The 21,199-nt window shown below is 34.1% G+C and overlaps 3 protein-coding genes across 4 annotated transcripts; 2 read left to right on the top strand and 1 right to left on the bottom strand.

Moving 5' to 3' along the window:
• The first annotated feature begins 4,095 nt into the window (after positions 1–4,095).
• LOC142522878 (uncharacterized) lies at positions 4,096–7,338 on the top strand. The gene is made up of 10 exons (XM_075626452.1): positions 4,096–4,416; positions 4,548–4,609; positions 4,936–4,992; positions 5,320–5,379; positions 5,482–5,538; positions 5,799–5,841; positions 6,160–6,237; positions 6,339–6,657; positions 6,740–6,893; positions 6,992–7,338. Exons 1-10 carry the CDS (start codon positions 4,404–4,406, stop codon positions 7,097–7,099), a joined length of 951 nt encoding a protein of 316 aa, XP_075482567.1. The 5' UTR covers positions 4,096–4,403; the 3' UTR covers positions 7,100–7,338.
• A 3,253-nt stretch (positions 7,339–10,591) lies between these two features.
• LOC142523094 (uncharacterized) lies at positions 10,592–12,669 on the top strand. Its single transcript, XM_075626742.1, has 3 exons — positions 10,592–10,814; positions 11,378–11,692; positions 12,173–12,669. The coding sequence occupies exons 1-3, from the start codon at positions 10,715–10,717 to the stop codon at positions 12,544–12,546; spliced, it is 789 nt and encodes a 262-aa protein (XP_075482857.1). The 5' UTR covers positions 10,592–10,714; the 3' UTR covers positions 12,547–12,669.
• Positions 12,670–13,525: 856 nt separating this feature from the next.
• On the bottom strand, positions 13,526–19,067 carry LOC142523093 (shaggy-related protein kinase eta). 2 transcript variants are annotated; one of them, XM_075626741.1, is made up of 12 exons: positions 18,783–19,067; positions 18,101–18,198; positions 17,735–17,794; positions 17,363–17,635; positions 17,215–17,289; positions 17,078–17,134; positions 16,774–16,914; positions 16,609–16,659; positions 16,445–16,540; positions 14,991–15,074; positions 14,729–14,830; positions 13,526–14,075 (listed from the first exon to the last, which is right to left on the bottom strand). In XM_075626741.1, the coding sequence occupies exons 2-12, from the start codon at positions 18,188–18,190 to the stop codon at positions 13,992–13,994; spliced, it is 1,113 nt and encodes a 370-aa protein (XP_075482856.1). In that variant the 5' UTR covers positions 18,191–18,198; positions 18,783–19,067; the 3' UTR covers positions 13,526–13,991. The 2 variants fall into 2 exon arrangements, with proteins under 2 accessions (XP_075482856.1, XP_075482855.1); XM_075626740.1 differs by having other exon boundaries at positions 18,101–18,193; positions 18,783–19,066.
• Between the last annotated feature and the right edge of the window lie 2,132 nt (positions 19,068–21,199).

Raw genomic sequence — 21,199 nt, 5'->3', positions numbered from 1 at the left:
TTTATTTGTTTTGAGATCATGTTAAAATATATTTATACTGATCTTATGATTAAGATATATAACAATAATGTCAATTTACGAACAATCTATATCCCAATCACGATGACATCTTCACTCAAAATTAGAAAATGTAATATTATGTAAAAAATTATATTTTATACAGTAGCGAGAAAGTAATATATAAAAGTAACATGAAATTTAAAACCGAATTCAAAATTAAATGAAATGATAATGCAAATATTCAAATGTAGTTTATATTTTCAAATACATCGGATTCAAACTTGAATTTTAAAAATAAACGGAAAAGACTTCATATATATATATATATATATTATTTGTTTGTAAATTTAGTAAAATCTCACCAAAATGCATTTTGGTGAGATTTGCATTTTGGTGAGATTTTACTAAATTTACAAACAACTCTACTTATAATATATATTATCATAAAAACATGGCAATTAAGCTAAGTATTTAATAAGTTTTTAAGAGTATCAATTTTAAATCAAATTTCAAGTCAAATTCTTTTACCGAAATAAAATCTCTATATTTTAGTTTCTCTTTACCTTTATATACGGGGCGGCGTCGGGGCCATGCTGCATGTATGGATGAAGCTTCTTTTCTTCATGCACGCACTTCCGTTTTGTTCCATGGATATGCTATTTTAATTTACGTGATCGTTCAAATATAATGCGCATTAATTCCATAATTAATTCGATCGATGTGAATTTAAGATAGGTGATGGCACTTAAACGGCCATGATCCTATTTTTTTATATACAACGAAAGGTAGGAGAATTCCTAAATCTAATATAATCTAATCGAATCTAATCTAAAAGATCTCACGCAGTCGACGGGTCTCGAATATATATATCTGTGTGTGCGCGCGCACAGGGGAAATGAATGGCATATGCTAAGACAATTCTCTCCGAGAATTTCTCTTTTAAATTGATGCCATACAATTCGATTTTTGTGAAAAACATAGACCTGGACCCATTCTGATTTCACTTTCCCAGTAGAGATGAACAAAGAAGCCACCTGCTCTTTTAATGCAATTTATTATTTTTATTTTTTTAAAACCCTTTTAATTTTTATTTTTAAAGACATAGCATTGGTATTTTATAAAATATAGAGTAGTTAGGTTAATTATCAGCCACTGTCTAATTAATTATGAGGCCCGAATTATATATTCCACCTATTCGAGCAGTATCGTGGAATCATCTTCCATATGATCTACGAAACAGACACAAACATAAATACTTATAAATTCTTAACTTTTCCGAATTGCCAAACGTGCCTATATAGACACACATACACACATGTACGTCAAATTAATGTTAATTAAATAAAATGTGATTAAATAGCAAGTATAGATGTGATTTTCATCACCCACATGTTACTTTTCTTTAATTCTTTAGATGTAAAGGATCACACTAATTAAATTCTACGCTTCTTGAACATTAAGCTCCATAACGAACCTGCGACATATATTGTAATGGAAGTAAATGATCAAGATTTCCCAGAAAGTATGACCATACAAAGTAGGATAATATTCACACACACACACGCAGAGACACACACACACACATGTATATAGCACAAAGAATTATTTTTCAAAATATACCGGTCGTTCGTACGTACGTATTAAAATACTTATAATTGATAGCTTCCAAGATAGATATTCGTATCGGTATGTACCAAAATGCTCGAACCTTCGAGTCGATTTTAAGCTATCGAACATGCTTATTGGATCATTCATCATTGGATGAACCAAACTCCAAGGTTTATTCCCAGTTCCCATATAATATACCTTTTGTACGAAAAAAAAGGTATAGTTCTTTTTGTTAGAAGAATATCTCACTCACATACTCGATCAAACATGGTAACCGAAGGTTTCCGGTAAAAATATGGCATTCAGACATGCAAGATTGGAATATTTGATGCTGTGAATTTGCCAGATTGATTCCCAATAACACTATATATACACTTGGGGCTTCAATTTTTTTTTATCGAGTCAGCCAGTTATCCGATGTAATCATGCATTTCTGGGCAATAACTCCTCTGGCAGAAGCTTAATATCTGTAAGCATTTTGGCTTATGATTTGTTAGCACATGGTTGCAGCAGATTAAACAATCTTTAATTTCCGCCAAAGGAGATTTGTCCCGTAATGCATCTGTACAAGCATATCAGCTGGAAAGATATATATTTATAGTGACTGTTAAGTAAGGTGGGATCCAATATTGGATTTAATGAAGGTGGGTGACATAAGAAATTTTGACGTGCGTTTGGGTGTTTTATTATGAACACTTATAATATTTCTTTCTCTTTTAAAATGTTTACAGTAATTCCGTGTACGTAGATTATATTGGATGAATCACATAAATCTTTGTGTTTTGTTGATTATTTTATTCCGCATTTTTGGTATTATATTATCATCATAATCGACATCGTTTCGGTGCAACCCCCGACAACTGGTATCAGAGTCTTGTTATAAAATTCATAGAATTTTGAGTATGCTTTGTGGTTGCAGCTTTGTTTGATCTTTCACATCAAAAAGATTTTTTGAGATTTTCTGTCAAAGCTAGATAAGCGATTGCCGCAGATAATGGATTGGGACCAGTAATCTACAAGTTAGACGGTACAGATTTCACGTTCTGCCAATTACATATTAGAAATTATATATATACTAAGAAGTTGCATCAACCTCTATCAGGAAAGAAGACAAAAAAGATGGAGAATGATTGCTTAGAGCTCCTTGACCGACATGTGTCAGGTGTAATACGATTGATCTTAACGAAAATCGTAGCACATAACATGGTGGAGACACAAACTTTGGAGAAGATGATATTGTTGAGATCTTTTATGGAAGAACTGGATCACAAGCTTGAGGGTAGCACTTACACCGTGACAGTCGGAATGCTATTCATTTAGCAAAAAGTCATGTTTATCATGCTAGAACGAAGCATATACAGGTTCGGTACCATTTCATCATATCAGTACTGGAAGATGGAGTCTTGATGCTTGAGAAGGTTTCTGGAAGTAAAAATCCAGCTGATATGCTCACGAGAGCTGTAACCATTGACAAACATAAGTTGTGTTGAAGTGCAAGTATAGAGATTTGAGCTGCTTGCTGTATAGATTATGTGAAGACATGATTGGAATCAAGTCTTCAAGTAAGAGAAATGTTAGGTAAGATGAGATCAACTGGATTTAATGACAATAGGCGGCAGAAGAAATTTTGATGTGTTGGAAACATCTTTTCACACCTATAAATAGGTAGCTTACCACTTCATTTCAATCATCCCAAATCCAAGAAATTTTAAAGCTTTCTAATTAAAAGAGAGCAAAGTGCTGTGAGGTTATCTTGTAAGAGTCAGAGAAAATATTTTTTTGGTTATACTCGAGAGGTGGGGCTTTTGAGAGTTTGAGTGTTTTGTTGTAAACACTTGTAATATTTATTCATGTTATAAAAGATTTGCAGTAGCTCCGTAGACACTATATTTGGTGAACCACATAAATGTTTGTGTTATTGTTGATTACTTTAATCTGTATTTTTTGTATTTCATTATCATAATGATCGTCATCGTTTCGATGTAATATACGACACTAACTAAGTCTGGTGCTCAATTTCATTCATAATATGTATAATATATAGAGGTAATATATACTAAAAACCACAACCACTGCCACATTTTTCATACCGTTTCTGCACTTCCATTTCCTATTTGGCTCAAGATCAACTTTCTATTCTACACATTCATTTCCATAATCATCAACAACTATGAAATATAATACCAATAACATAATCATTCTATTACCATTCCAATAAACATAACCATCTACAATAACCATTACCATACCTTACCGTAATGAACCATGAATATCTCATAACCGTATTTTTTAAACACCAAACCGTTCCGCTCGGCTGTTCCGTTCCGCTTCGCCGTTAAATCGCCGATAAAACGTCGAAGAACAAGGCTATAAAACAATCACCGATTTTTCCTGGAACTTTGGAATGACGGTCACCGTTCCCGTTCCGTTCCGGCCGCATAACGGCCAGTCCCGGCGAACCATGGTTTTACTGGTTTCGTCGACCTTTCTTCAGAGACTGATTTATATTCTGTATCACTATGAAGTATCTAATGGGCCCATATGATTTTTCATGGTTTCTTGCAACTTCAACCAGATGTAGGGCTTATTGTAATGAGATTGTGCACTGCAATTGGGAAATTTGCCTATTTTTTTCCCTGCACTTATAAAGGGCTATTGTTTAGGTCAAGGAATTTTTGAAGAATTTCATTGAGTTAATGTTTTTGTTAGTATAGGTTGAAAGAAAAATTTTAATTGATGATGTACATTTTAGAAGCTTCCTGATAAAGTTCACTATCTGTCACTTCATCTACATTATGAGTACTCGAGGTTACATTTCTTTATTGATCAACAATATTAAAAATATGTTTTGTTGACACAGTTTATGAGAAATATGTTTTGTTGGAATTGTAATGCAGCCTTCTCGTGATTGTGATTTTATGTCTGTGTTCCATTCGCAGGGAATGAAGATATCATCTATGTTTCTGCTGGCAATGAAGTCAAGTGTTTTGATCTGCATATGGTATGCTGTGTGCGTTGATTTGACCATGTTAAATTGTTTTTGCAATGTTTTCTCGAAATTTTAAAAAATAAACTGTGATTTCTTGAGCCATGTATCTTACTTCTGTTTGTGTTCTGGCTTGTTCATTAATATACTAAGATTTTTGCGCACATTCTCTTTTCCAAAGGTAATTTTTTAACTGTCCCTCATGCATTCTACTAATAATATGCATTTGATTTAAATATACTAGCTATGCGAATTGCGTATTTTGCTTTCTAAAACTTTTATATCTTGTCGCACACCAGATGCTAGCAATGGCACTAATTCATTGATTGTCGTCATTAAAGACAGATTCATTGAAGCAACTTGAATGCTACAACTATAACAAGGATGAGATAAATCAGGTATAAATTATGAATTTTTGTATTATTTGATTTTTTTTTCATGACATCGTTTGTTGGTGTGAAATTTTTCTGCACTTCTGTTAGGGGGATAAACTATATACTTGGTCTGAAGTGAAAGAGAAAAGAAAGAGTTGAATTTCATGATGGGGTTTTGTTGAGCTTTACTTTGATTCATGATTCGCTATATCTACGTAGTAAACCATCGGCTTTCTTATCTGAATTTTTATCTATCCATGTTGATGTAGACAATCTAGTTATTTTTCTAGTACATGAAACTAAATCATACGTGAACCTGTTGTTTTGGATGTGTCACTTGCGCAATTGAAGATTGCTTTCCATTCAAAGTCGCCGTTCCTTGCTGCGGCAGATGATACTGGAGATGTGAAGGTAGTTTTATTTGTCAGAGAGGTTTTAAGTCCATCACAGGAGTATGCCATCTGCAATGTTTAGGGAGCTGTGGCTGAGACAATAACTCTTGCTTTTTTGCAGATCATTGACATCCAACAACACTGCATGTTCAAAACTCTAAGATCTGGCCACAAGAGCGTATGCTTCTTTTCATAAGATATTTTTAAATGTATTTCTGTAAGAAGGTTTCAGTTTATTTGGTCTGTTTATCATGGGATTTTTATTTTCCCTTAAGACGATAGATGCAGTGTTCTGATCTCTTGATCTTATGGAAAGCTTGTTGACCCTTAACTTCTCTCAAGGTTGATGTCCCTTCGATGTTTATTATATCTTACTTAATGGTTTTAATTTTTTATTTTCAAATTTTTTGAGAACTTTTGTAACATTTCTGTCTTCAGATTTGCAGCACTGTTCAGTTTCTTCCTTGGAAGAATTGGGAAGGTAAATTTTGTTTATATGCATGAGCTGATGTATGGTGCATTTAACTATTTGTTCAACCTTCCCGACACCTACGCGCAGGCAGGACAAATCCTAGTCTTAAAGTATCTCACAATCATTTTTGTGTTGTATTTTCATTAGTATTCTATGTGTCTTATCTGTGCTGCAGCATTCTGGACATCTACTGTCTTGAGTATCATTTCAGTTAAATAATACGGTATTCTGGTTGCTAAACATTCATGTTTTAGTTGCTATGCAATGTCTAATACATCAGTGTTGTCTGTTATTTCATTTTATTTTGGTTTGTGGTTGTTGTTGCAGTCATATCTGGCGGTCTTGATTCGAAACTTGTGCTGTGGGACTTCTCCAAAGGACGACCGAATAAAATTATGGACATGGGTATATATTCTTCCTATGTGTTGTCCTCATCTGTTCTCCACGTTCTTTGGTTTTCTTCTTTGTTTCTTCATTAACATTTGTAATTTAAATACCTGATACAGGCAATAAAGGTGATGCAGGACAGTGTCTAAACCCAGCTTTTATCCATGGTCTAGCAGTTCCTGAAGTAGACATGGTGGATAAAGTTGGAAAGATCAGTGTAGTGGCTAAGGGTGACGGTGTCGTCAGTATACTCAATATTGATACAGAGCTTACGGCCCCGCTTAAATCCAAAATTTCAGTAAAGCCTAAGCTAGGAACTAAATCTAAGTCAACATCAAAAGATGCTGAAGCTTCTGGTTCCCAGGATCAAGATCGAATTGATAGAGGACTGCATTTAGACCACTCAATGGGCGGACACACTGCTGCTGTATCCTCCGTGTAAGCTATACTGTGGTGTTGTGCTTGTTTGTCGAAATCTAATTGTTGTAAAGGATCTTGTATTTTTAATTGAATCTATCAGGACCTTTTCTACGTTTGGAGAGAAGGGGAAGTTTATCATTTCAGGTGGGAATGATAAGTCTATAAAGCTGTGGGATTGGTCAAAAGCTTACGAGGATGGTCTGGGTAACCATGGGAACCAACTTCTTCGCTTGAACATTAATCTGAAAAAAAAGGTGGGTGAACACAATCTTCTCCTTGGTCATTTGATTGTCGAGGACTTGCTTTTTTCCGGTTATCGTGACATTGTTCTGATTGGTTTTCACTTGCCCAGGTCAATTGTCTGTGCACCAGTCCCTCTGATTCAGAGAACCTAGTTGTTTGCGACACATCCAGTGTAGTGAAGGTTTATACCATAAGGTGTATCAGTGCGGAGCCTTAAGAGTCTGTGAAACTGCTGGAAAGCCAAGCATTTTGAGTCTTGAGACGGGGCTTCTTGCTCATGAAACAATTTTCTATGCTGTGTTTGCTGATGTTTTAGTTTGCGGGTTTGAAATGAACTCTTTGAATTTGATGTCCGCTTTAATGTGTGTATTTTATGATCTCGAAGATCGTTGAAACAAAGGTTACTGGTCGACTCATTTCCACAAGATATTGATATTGTGAGATTGTGTTGTATTACTTTTGATGGTGTCACTGGTATTTGGTTTCTCACTTGTGCGAACGGTTTGTATTCGCAGCTAGGATCTGCATCTCTTAAATGGTACATAAATTGGAGATGAATATTTCAATGCGGAACTGCCACATTTTTTTTAACCTCGTCTCCACTTGGGCTGGAAACACAAATATAATTACGTCATGTGATTTTCCTGCAGCAAGTATTTCACTACTTGTAGGCATATATGGTTAGTAATCTCGCGTTTTATGTTGACGGAGTCTGAAATGTGCAGAAAGAATGCTAAAATACCTAGAAAGGAACCAAAATAGTCAAGTCTTCGAGCCCATGGCAAGAATTCCGGGAACACGATAAATTGTTTGAGTTTGATTGTAAAAATGTGAGCGATAGATTTGCTCAAAACTTTAGTCAGCCTTAGTTTCAGCTTTTATGTGTATTGTGGTTTGGTCTAAAGTGGGCTTAAACCTCAAGGATTGTTGGTTGGGTGAGTTGAGATGTAGCAAACCCAAACTGCAATTTTACTTCAAATTCCCGCAAATTTTCAAATCTTTCTGTCAAGAAAACCACCTTGCTTCCATCTTTCTCCATCTGGGTTTACAAATACATGACGCCAACACCTCAACCCAAATCTGATTCATTCATTTTCCATCGTTTGAATTCCATTACAAAGATAGCTCATACTTCTCACTGATTTCATATCAAGCAACAGGTTTGCTTTTTATCATACTTATAAAGTAGCAAAAAGAAGACTTTAGATTTCAAATATAGAGATTTTTGAAATTCACAGCAGGAGGTGAGAAGTGAAGATGATGGAGCCTGGGGTTCTTTCATGCAGCACTTGTGGTCAAAAACTGGGATTGAGTTCTAATGGCCAATTGCTTGTGGTTTGTCACGAATGCAATTATCCCATCTGTAGGCACTGTGTGGACTACGAAATCAAGGAAGGACGCAACACGTGCCTGCGGTGCGGCTCTCCTTATAATAATGGTACTAAATTTTGAACTTTATTTCTACGTCCTTAATTGTGTCTCCGACCTTCATGTCAAAGGGTTCTGATCAATACCTGCAGAAGCTCAATGTTCATTATAATGCTAACTTGTAACTTATCTTTGATTGCTGCAAAAATCTGCCCACTGCTTGGATCTCCAAAAAAAAAAAGATCCAACTTTTTCCAAGCTTGGAAGGGAGTTGGAGATCAATCAGAAACTACTTGATGAATCTCAGGTACTACCAACTTGAAAGTGTTTCATTTTCTGAGCACAAGGCTGCGGTGTCTGTCAGGTAGCATGCTATTTGATGTATGTTACAGGTACATGACTTTTCCTCCCTCGCAGTTTGTCTTCAGGATGTCATTGGTTGGTTCCAATGGGAAGGTGGCATGTTTCCGTTGAAGCTCACATCACTACATTCTGTGAGTACTTTGGGAATAAACATCATAATGCATTATGAAAAGAAGATTTTTAATGGAGAAAGATCCTTCCATCCCCTGTCCCCCTTTGCAATTCTCTGTCTTCGTATTGTTTATATTGAAATAAAGAGTAGTGCAGGACAATTACCACCAGTCTTTAAATGGAAGAAAGACACATAATTTTATTAGCATGTCATCATTTTGCATTATCTTGAAACTATGAAAGTTATATTTAATATCACATATTAATGTATATACTAATTTAGTCCTTCAGTTACTGTTTGGTTCAAGTACTTGTAAGTACTAATATAAATAGTCATATCATATCACTTGTTTTGTACAAGTATTATTTATTTCGATCAATCAAATTATTAATTATTTATTTCACATCAATCAAATTCGTAATAATTTATCTCACATCAATCAAATCAATAATATAAAATTACGATATTACCCTTAATAAATAATATTATTAATATTCTATTAATATTTTCAACAATGACAAAATGGTAATATCATATTATCTCAAATTTAATCAATCAAATCAATTAAATCAAACACTATATTAACTATCATTTTCTATTTATTTTATTATTACAAAATATTACTTATCTCCATACTATATATCTCATACCATGAACCAAACGGTACCTTAGAGTCCACAGGGTTTTTTCATTAAAAAAAAAATATTTTTTACATTTGGTAAATGAGATGTGAATAACCAACCTTCAAAAAGTTTCATAAAATTTTTACAAAAATATTATCAAAACACAAAATTTAAGTTTTTTCATTGATAAAACCCTAAAAACGTTTTTAAAGTACTTGTTCAAATAGAACTTCTGTTAGGAAAAATATTTTTTTAAAAGGTTTTTAGTGTTTTTTAAGTGCAAAACTTAAAATATGTGTTTGGATAAGATTTTTGTAAAGAAAATATTTTTTTAAAACAAATTGTTTTCCTAGTATAATTTATAAAAAATAATTGAGAGATATTTTTTAAAATAAAAAATTTGTGAGTTAAACGAGAATTAAAAGGTTTTATAGAATAATTCCAAACACGTTCTTAATTACTTTTAAATATAAAATCATTTTTTTAATAGTTGTTCATGCACATTTTCATATGTAAAAATATTTTTATAAAATAGTTGTCTAAATATATATTTATTTTTAAAAAACTTTTAAAACATTTTATAAAAAATCTATATAAAAAACATATATTATAAGTACTTGCCTAAATATTCTAAATGTTTTCATCTTCAAATTCATCAATTGTTTCTCTCACTCATATTCACATCGTTCCTCGAGTTCGGTCAGTCAATTTTTTTTAGCTTACGATGGTGGGAAGTTGTTATAATTAATTATATGTAATAATCAATATTGATAACTTTCACATGTTAGGCATCATTATAAGTGTAATCGGATTCATACTAATACCAAAAAGATGACATTGATTTGCATTAGCAGTAAATATCTATTTCGAGATGATGTAAATGTCTATAATAGCAATGACACGTTGACTTTATCCATAATTATTATGAATAATAATATTTTTAATATAAAAAATAATATTTTTTCATAACTGAGTCGGATCCAAAATTCATCTCATAAAATTGACATGTAAGCTCATCTCACATGAATTTTCGTGCTAATAAATATAAACTCGTGAACTACCTCAAAATATATCATCTCCAAAAAAATTTACTATTAGCCACAATAATTGATAATTATTGATGATCACTATCACTGTTACTATCACATTATCATTAAATTGTTAATAAAAACAATGGAAATGGTTAATTTTAAAGATTATAAAATACAATCTTAAGAAACATTATCATCTTTGACATGTCATGAGCTTTTAGAGTCCAAATTTCTGGATAGAAGATGTCAGATCTACCAATTTCATTTTGGATCTTATCTTGTTCTTGACACTTGACTCTCGCGTTATTCAGAAAGTATAAGGATAATAAAAAATTATGAGTGCAACTGTTTTGTACTCAAATTCTCTTCTTCGCTCACCATATTTTCCTATCTTGAACGGACAGAAATTGGGAAAGCCCTTCTTTTCCTTCAAAGGTACAATCTTGAATCTTCCATTGATTTTATTTGCTGTCAAAGGGTTTGAACCTTGTATTTCCCCCGATATTTGTGCGATTCGGTTGATGGGTCTATGTCCCTTACTGTGGAACTGAATAATTTTTCGTTTTCTGGGAAAAAGGCAGTTGACTTATTGCATGTGGGAGATACAAGAATATTGTGTTTATGCATTGGATCGTTTTGGATTTTAAAAGTTAAACTTGAAATCGTTCTGCGTTTTTCTTGGTGTATTGTATTTGGCGTTTGTTTTTTTTAGTTCTTTGTATTTTTTAAAAAATTTTGGGTTATAAGTGAATTCACTTTAGCATCCATTTTCAATTACCATAGTTTCTGGCTATGTTGATTATCTATAGGGGGCAGACCCATGGCAAGTACACAGTTACCGGATTGGGACGAAATTATGCCAAATAGTTTTTCAGAAAAATGTAGCTTCGTACTTTTCCTGCCTCTCTAAGCATTTGCGTACAAGCACTCGAAAACAAACCTTTTGTTTACATCAGGCTGAGGTAAAATTTCTTGATGCAGCTTGTTCAATTTGGCAGAAATAGCAGATAAACTTTCAGTTTCCAGCATACGAGCTGATGGAAACAAAGGAGAAAAGCCTCCTCAGAAGAATCCTTCCCCTGGAAAGGCCAATAAAGGAGGTGGAACAGGGGATAATTCGCAATCCGTTGACAATAAAAAGCCAGTGTCGCCCAACAAAGAAGAGATCCTAGCCGTTTTTAAGAGAATACAGTCCTCGATATCTAAAGGGGAGTCTCTGAACTCCAAGAAGAGCGCTTCAAAGTTAGATGAAGACAAGCCCTCTGCTGAAGCAATGTTGGAGGCTCTTTTCCAATCAAGGACTCCAGGGAAAGGTCAGACAGTCAAGTGTTGTGTTTACATTGATGCTGGCAGCTAAATTTTAATTGAAAACCTTACACAGGGTGAAGGGATTTGTCATTTCAAGACTTAAAGTTCAGGGAAACTAGTAAATTTGGCAGTCCTTGCAAACTTCAACTCCAAATATTAGTAATTTATTATGCATGGCGGCTTTTCAAACAGCAAAATATAAAAGTTGTGGGAGTTGTGACATTGCTTACATCTTTGGAAACCGACGACGACCCCATTTAAATGGCTTTCACTTCTTCTAAAGTTGGGAATGCCTTTGAGCTTAATACAACTCTATAATTTGTTGTGAAGTTGATTTGGAAAGTTGTACGGAATGTTCCCCTTCCTTGCTGCCGTAACTCTTTAATTTTGCATCTTAAGTTATGCACCTTTACTTGATAACTCCATCTTGATGGGAGGTTCTGTGTTTGGTCATTGTTTTGAATTTAGAATTAATTTTCTCATAGGGAAAACAGTAGGCAAGAAAGGGAGTAAATTTCCATCTCCCCAAAAAGATTCACAAAAGAACGAAGTAACAGCTGAAGATTCATCAACATTGAGCTTGGAATCACTTTCATTGCCGCTGCCGCCACCTTCAGAATTCTCTAGGCACCCATCAACTTTCGTGAGAAAGTCCCCGATACCATTTGTATCAAGCCCAAGAGAGACAGTTGAAGCTAAAAGTGAAACTTCGCTAGCAACAGACGGAAACATTGAGATATCCAAGAAATTCGAGGGAATGAATCTTACTCAATTGAAAGAAGTAGCAAAATCTAAAGGAATCAAGGGTTACTCAAAACTCAAGAAAAGTGAACTTGTTGAGCTCCTAATCAGATCTTAGAGTATTTTGTTTTCTTTTTCTTTTCTTTTTTTGGTTAACTTTGTTTTGTGGCTGCTGCATTAAGAATAAACGCATGCCTTGAATTGTTTCATTGTTTTATTGCAATTTTTGGTCGTTGACTTATGGGAATGCGTCTGAGTTTTCTGTTGTGACAAATCTTTTATTTTATATTATAATTGCAAGTAGGAGATTTTTATATTATAATTGTAAGATGTTGTCTCCTAATGGGTTAAAAGTATGTACAATGCTCATAACAATGCTAAACTTTATAGCAAAAAAGAATTAGGAAATTCAAATGCCCCTCGAATCATATATAATTCCTGATTTCATTTAATTAAAAAAAATTCAAAAAAAAATACTCTTGATAATATATTAGATAAATTATTAATGAAATAATTATCCTAGATATACGACAAAATAAGTCAATTGAATCTAATATAAGTTGATTTTTAATTGCTTATGGAAATACGTGTAAAAAAATCTGAATCGACATTTTTAAAATCAAATAACTAGATATTTGAGTTTTATAAATTTAAAGATATTATATATTTAATATATACGTTACGGGAGGGCGGCGAGCTCGAAAATCTGAAGGAAAGTAAATAACATCGAGTTGCTGTGTTGGCTGGCACTGCCATTGCTGCTTTGACTTTCTACTCTGCTTTCTTTTTATTGGAATGCGCGATGAATAAGGTTGGCGGTGGACCAGTCTGTCTAGTTTTATTATTTTTCAAACCCTATATTTAAAACTAAACAAGCTCAATGTTCTTCGGGAACAGCTTGAACAAAGCATCGTTCGAACACGGACGATGCAAGAACGAGATACCCAGTATATCACATATGAATCCTAAAATTCTCGCTCGGCCTTCCAATGAAAACTTCAGTCAGAACCCAAAAATCTAAAATGCAGCAGCCATGATGAGTTGTTGATTTTTGGGTGCAATTGCGAAGAAACACAAATATTATGCTGACAACTTGCTTGGCACAATAAAAACCAAATATATTTTCACAAGTTGAAGTCGGCAGTAACAAGTAGAAACCAAAGAGAAGCCTGATCAAAACAGACGGAAGAAAGGGGAAAAGAATAAAAACAACCCCGCCATTTTGGTTCCGGCTGCTCCTTCGGGGACATTAACTGTTTATATATATATTCATAGGACTCCATATTTCTGCAAGATTTTCTAATCAACCCAACCAAACATATACAAAACAGGATCTTTCCCTTTCCTCATAGCATGCTGCTCAAAGAACAGGTAGAAACAACTAGAAAACAGCACGTGTAGAGATATGAACTGGACTAATTAGCAAACTGCAGCCTTCGGTGCTTTGTCCTCAAATCTCAGGGGATGATGAAGCTTGTAGGATAAATCCTCGTCTTCAGAGGCATTTTTAACCCTTCAGATTAACTAACTCATCCATGGGCCAAACAATCTCACATCGTGCCCTCATACGATGAACTTCAAACCCATTTGTCTTTTCACATGGTCGGGTATCAGCTTGTTAACGAGGTCGGGTGAAGCACTAGACAGCTGCAGGAAGAAGGAAAACCATGATTCGTGGTGGGATCAACATAATGTTCCGACTGAATTAGCAGGAGAAAAGTAAATTTGGAGCGATTAGGCTAGAAAGACCAAATAAAATAAACATGTGTAGTTAAGAAATACTGCAAAATCTGAAACATATAATCTTAAATATTTGAAATAACGAATTCTAAATTTCATCGCAGAATTAAATATAACCAAGAAAATAAATTCTTGTCATCCAACTTCAATTTAATGGGTGTAAATTATATTTTAGATTTAGATTACAAATTTTATAGTGTATATGACTAGTATTCAAAGATATTTTATTCTTAAAATCTTCAATCAAATCAAGGCATTTCTAATAAAAAATTGTGATTTTTCTAGTATCTTGATCAAGTGTCTTGGGAAGAAAATAATAGATATTGACCTAATGGCTTTTTTGTTACGAAAACTTAGTAAAATGCATTTTCAGGTTAGATATTTTATTTCATGAATTTTTTGGATAAGAAAATTTGTAGAGTGCATTGTTCAGAAATCTTCCCATAAATGAACCATAGAGTAGCTGAATAAAATCATTTCGGGCTATCAAGCGAACATTGCTTTCATAACAATTCGGGTTGTTCATTTAATCAGCAACAGATATCAAGCTAAATACACACCTCTTGTTTGAAGTTGAACAAAGTTGGTAGGGGGCGACCATTTGGTAATCGAGTGTTGGGTTCTCGAAGCTCGTCAAAGAATGGATGTGCACATGCATCTAGCTGCGATACAAAGCATGATAGTAAAAATAATAGTAACAGTAAAGATACAAAAACATAAAAGCTATAATACAGTGGTCTGACTCCAATAATAGTAAAATCAAAGACTGCTGCCATCAAGTATCATTTTAAAATTGGAAAAAGGAAAGTAAAAGAAACTCACTGCATCGCAACGGAGATTTGGAGAGTACTGCAGCAACCTGGAGGCAAGGTCTATTGCTTCTGGAGGCATTCGTTTTTGAAAAACCTGATAGCATGGCAAAGATACTAAGACAGCTGATTTACAAAAACCATGGAAATGATATGAACGGTTTTATGATTCCATTCAAATAAATTTTCAAGACAAAAAACAGTATCTTGATGTATGGACTATGGACCAAATAAAATTACCATAAGCAACAGTATACTCCAAAAAGGACAAACACAACAGGGTAAATCGACTGTCACAATAATTTTTTTAGCAAATTTTTTCCATATATCCAGGGCTTGCTGACCCGGTGTGATTCACTATTATGTCGGTTTAAGCCACAATGAGGAGCAACCAGATGCCAGAACATTGATATCCAGCTCACTCTGGTCAGACATTGAGTAATTTTGCCACTATATTTGCATAAGAAATGCTTAAAACTGTGAAAAACAGATTTGGGTATTTGTCCTCCAACCTGGAATAAATATAGGTTGTGTGTCCAGGGTTGCAAATGAATCGAGCAGTTCGTGATCTTTTCAAGCCAGCTCAATAAATATTTGATTCGAACTTATTAAACTTGAACCGAACTCGAACATGTTCGAACTTTTTCGAGCCGAACTCGAGTTAAAATTATTTTGTTCGATAGTTAGCGAGCTTTAATATTTTATTAATATAATACTATTATATATAAAATATATATAGATTTTGAGAATTTCGAATGTTTCAAGCTTTCGAACCTTAATATCCGATCAATAATTCAAAAATCTCGCAAATAGGTTAAAAAATATCGAGCCGAATGCAGAACTCAAACTTCATTTCGAGCCAAAAAATTTAAATTTCTGAGTTTCAAATTGAGTTCAAACTTGAATATACTTAATTTGAACCGAATTCGAACCTTAATTTTTTACTAATATTCAGCTCAACTCATTCGTTTACACCTCTAGTTGTGCCCCAGTCCAAATATATCTTGTTGCCACAGAGCCAAATGATTACAGCTTAGTTTTGTTTTGTATTTGTAAATGTCACTCAGACAGCGAGAGATGAAAAATAACACCCTTGAGTGAAGATATGAGATAACTGTTCAGTTCTTCTGTTCCATACTCCATCTCTAAATGTGGCGGTCAATGTCCTGATTATTAATGCAAAATAAAGCCGGAGTGTTTCTAGATATCCACACAACAATCTCTCAAAATTGTGTTACCTACCGTCTTTCTTTTCAATCCCTCGCGATAACAAAGACTCGGAAATTAGTTATTCTTTTCTTTTCGTACAGGATTTTGGGAAATTCCCCAACACGAATGCCAGATAACACACTTTTTTCAAAAGTAAAAAACCTGGTAAAAATAAAAAGAGGATGAAATTCAAAGCAACAAGGCACAAAGACATAAACTTGCTCCAACATAATAAAAACTTTCAAAGGCAGAATATACCTTGTGCCAAGGGTGCGCCTTTATTTGTGGGAATCTAAAATCAGTATAATTTGGATTCATACAACGAACTTCCTCCCTTGTTGGAGTTCCAAGAACCTTGAAGATAAAAATAAAATACATAAGCCACAAGATAATACTTCAAATCACTTCCATATAAACTGTACCTTGATTATCTCCACAAGCTGATCCACAGCATTCTCCCCGGGAAACAAAGGCTAAATAATTCGAATGAATTAAGTCAGACCAGTGCAGATACCCAAAATTGAAAAAGGAAAAACAATAAAGCATCTCAACTGTTCAGTGATGGCAAAAATAAAAATGCAACTCACTTTGCCCAGAAGAAGCTCAGCGAGTACACAACCAGCTGACCAAATATCAATGGATGTACTGTATTCAGTAGCACCAAAAATTAGCTCAGGAGCACGGTAAAACCGTGAGCATATGTACGCTATATTTGCCTCGCCTGCCACCTGTTCAAAATAAAAGAAGGCTTAGTTGTCCGAAAAATTAGCTAGCTGGAAACTAGAAGCAAAACTAGAAAACGCTACAAAATTGGCCCACCCATTGTCACAAGAAGATCCAGAGGCGAAAAATAAACTTTAGGAATATTGACCTCAAAATAGTATCACTTACTAATGCTTTTGCACTTCCAAAATCGCATATTTTCACTTGCTGTGTTACAGGATCAACCTATACGCAAAGAAAATGAATCAAGATAAGAGCACAGCAGATCAAATACTTAGTCGAGAAACGATGCTCCTGATTTGTACCAGAACATTTTGTGGCTTCAAGTCTCTATGGCATACTCCGGCAACAGAATGCATATATGCCAACCCTCTAAAAATCTGTAAAAAGCTGTGTCATATTGAGTAAAGAACAATGACTCCTACACAACCCACAAGGAAATTCATTGCTTACTTGATAGGTGTAAAGCTTCACATATATAAGTGGCATTCTCTGATTCATGTTACTGTAATGCTTTATAACACTGAACATCGATTCCGGAACATATTCCATAACTAAATTGAGAAATAGCTCGTTTTTAATAGTGGTTGAATAGAAACAATGCTTCAGGGAAACAATATTAGGATGATCCATTGTCCTCATTAACTGTAATTCACGGTTCTTGTATCTTCTGTCTTGTAGAACCTTCTTTATAGCCACAGTCTCCCCAGTTTCAAGGCATTTTGCCTACAGAAATAGATAAATAAATAAATCTGCACAATATATTTAACAAAACAAAAAGAAATTAACAGTGAATAACACACTATGGCGAATAGATATGTGCACCTGAAATACAATTCCAAATGAACCTGTCCCCACAACTCGCTCTGCCATATAACTAACTGTCTGCAAATAAATTTCATAACAAAAATAAGATTTTAAAATTAGGTTCTCACTCCTTCCATTACTCAATGGTCAGATCACAAAATAACTCGAACTACCAATGGTCAATGGAAATATAACAACAGAGAAAGATAATAGCTTGTAACAATGAAAACATGGCTAATGACAATGGAAACACGGAGGCTGCTAAAGCTTAGCTTGATTAGTACTACAAACTTAGAAAGATGTTTCAGATAATGGATAAAATTATCATGTATGATCGCTTCCATCTGTTCGTCGACAAGAGTTTCAACAAATTAACAGCTTTACCCGCTTAGGTTCTCCATTCTTGCCACCAATGGTTGTGGAAATTATGTGGCCAGTGACGGAATCATTCCCACCCATTACAGGAGCAGACATCTCCTACACTTAGCAAAGTCACACTCAAAAGTCAAAACAAGAGCCAAAGAACAATGAATTACAATTGATTTGTTAAACAAATACGAATTAGCTCCGGAAGGAAAGATAATTTTAGGGTTCATCAGCAATTTCGCAAGTAAAGGATGAAAACACCTTTTGAAATAGGAATGTCATAATTTCATATACACAGATTAAAATAAAGAAAAAACAAAAAAGACCTACATTATGAGATTAATCCCACTTTCGTTAAAACAAAAATCACGTTTCTTGATCTAAAACCAGTCGGAAAGACCTAAACAACACAAAAATTCAAGTAGAGAACAAATGAAGACACTCTCTCCTAAACAGAAGATATCAACAATAATTCCTATCATTGAGTTTTAAAGCACCACACAATCAACAAATCAACCCACGATCCCAACTAAAACTAGATCTGCAATTTCTACTGCATTTTTCCCAAAAAAGAATTAATTAAAAACATAAAAACGACGAGATTAAAGTTTAACCACACCCTATCTTCAACAAACCTTTCTAGCAAACAAAACCCAAATTCCGATTATCAAAAACAAAACAAACAAATAAAAACACATACCTTATCGTCGGCCATAGCACGCACTACAACGAGACAATTCCTCCGACGAGGACCAGCAGAACAAGAAGGTACTTGACCAACAAAAAAAGAGAGAGAGTTTCTTCAAGGTTCAGAATTCATGATTGTCGGCAGGGGAAAAAACAAAGAGAGAAAAAAGAGAGAAAGAAGAAGAAAAAGGTGTGGGCAGTGGTGCAGGACCCATCCACCAAACAGCACTCCATGTGATTACAGCTATTTCCCCTTTTCCCTTCTCCCTCTCTCTAATTTTCTTTGATTTATTTTAATTTATTTTTCCCCTGTTCTATTGGGAAAGGGACCCTGGAGTTGTGCTTTAATTACCAAGTTGTGCCTCGGGGTCTTATGAAAACGCGTTTCAGTTTGTGAAGTTGCGGTAGCGAGTTATGGATGGAGGTGATAGTGGGCCTATAGAGTTTATGGGCTTGGGCTCCATTTTGTCACATTCACATCAATTTAATCCTTTTCCTTCTTTTTTTCCCCCACTAATTCACCTCGAGAGGAACGTTTTTGCATTATCTTTTGTGTCGCTCGGGTTTTATAATAATTTGAACTAAAAAATAGATATATTTGTTGGAATCTGTTTGATCTTTATTTAGTGTCATCAAATTCAACTATTTGAATCTATTATCTCAACGAGAATACATAATCTGATACTTGTGTGACTCTCAATGGTTCAAGAACATAGTTAGTCGTGAGTTCACAAATTAATGTGATTCATAATAACATTTATTCTTATTCGAACTTACCCTAATCAACTTCATTCTTTTCATCAACACCTTGATCAAGATTGTCAGAACTCAAGTATGATTGCACCCATCGAATCGTGGTAAAAACATTTAATAGCATCGCCACATGATCCCATAGGTATCACTGATAGTGCTTGCAAGAATCTTAAGTTATGATTAACGTATAGTACGATCCATTAAACTCGTATATCCCAATTGAATTTGCAACTATTGGTATATCGTGAGTTACATATGAATTCGATAAAGATTTGATGTATATTTGAGTAATAATAGTGACATCGTATATACACAACCAAGAAAACACTTTTCCCTAAAACACATTTCTTACTCTAGCCGGAGACTCCTTATATTATTAACTCATCAGATTACATAGGACATCTTCAGCCGTAGGCAAATAGTGAATCTCTCACTACAATGCATTTGCTATTATGTATTTTAAAACTACACCCAACCTCGCCACCTGATGACCTTCAATGGAGTCAGTAAATTGATCAAAGTATGTGCTAGTACGTAGAGCTGCTACGTTATCCCGGGTCAAAGGACTAATGATGTACCACCATAACCGTGAATTATTTCACTCGATAAGTGATAACCACTTAAACAGTTCGATGGAGGGTTGTTCAGTACATCATCAAATGATCACAATCTATATGAATGGAAATCTTCATGTCCTTACCAATAAAACATAGTATTTACATCACATATATAGTCTCAAATTCAAACGATCTTTATCAAATATTCCTTGTTAGATAAATAACCTTATCACACTCCCTTAACTGCTACAAATATTAAATTTATTGTAGCCAAAAAAATTAAAGAAATATTTACATGAATGCAATTTTAAAATCAAGAAATTAGGGCAAGTTCCAGATGTCAATTCATTTAGTTGTGTCATTGTTCATCCGTTATGGCAATTGGAACAAATTTCATTATATGAATTTCGTAGATAGACGAATGCAAAAAGGAATCCTTTTAAAAAAAATAGGCATTCTGATTGGAAATATTAGATTTGCTGCAGTATTTGAACAAAATATGTTTTTTTTATTTCATCTCGAGATGATTTGAAATATATTATAATGAGTCAAAAAGTAATTAGTTGATGATTTGAAATCACTTTGACAAAGTATTCATCCAAATAAACTAATTGCCTGCATCGATATATTCTGCTTTAAATTCATCCATTTCTTCGTTGCAATGGATGCATTAAACGTGAAAGTGCTGCAAAACTATCAATTAGTAGTACACAAATCATAAGATAAAAAATAAAAATAAAACACTCTTTCGTATTCTTACCAACAAAGTAAAATTTGGTATTTCTGTTAACTTAAGTTTTGATGATTGACAAAAATAACATCATCGAACTATTATATGATCCATCTGCTTATTGTTTGTGATTACAGATTTTTCCAACCGTTTGATCAAATCTAATTGTTGGGGTAATAATTGTCCATGCTGGTTAGAACAATCGAAGGGTGATATTTGAGCTGTTGTACGATTTAAAATATTTGAATTTCACTGTTATCACAAGTAATATTTTTTAATAAAGCAATGAGCGTTCAGTCATATACAGATAGATTATGACATGTTCGATTCTAGGTAATGGCAAGAAATGTATAATTGGTAGGGAGAGTGTTGAGTGCAATACGTGTCCGC

Source organism: Primulina tabacum, chromosome 13, assembly GCF_025594145.1.
Source record: "Primulina tabacum isolate GXHZ01 chromosome 13, ASM2559414v2, whole genome shotgun sequence".
Taxonomy (NCBI): domain Eukaryota; kingdom Viridiplantae; phylum Streptophyta; class Magnoliopsida; order Lamiales; family Gesneriaceae; genus Primulina; species Primulina tabacum.
The sequence above is the reverse complement of the archived record's forward strand: the minus strand, read 5'-3'. Positions and strand labels throughout refer to the sequence as shown.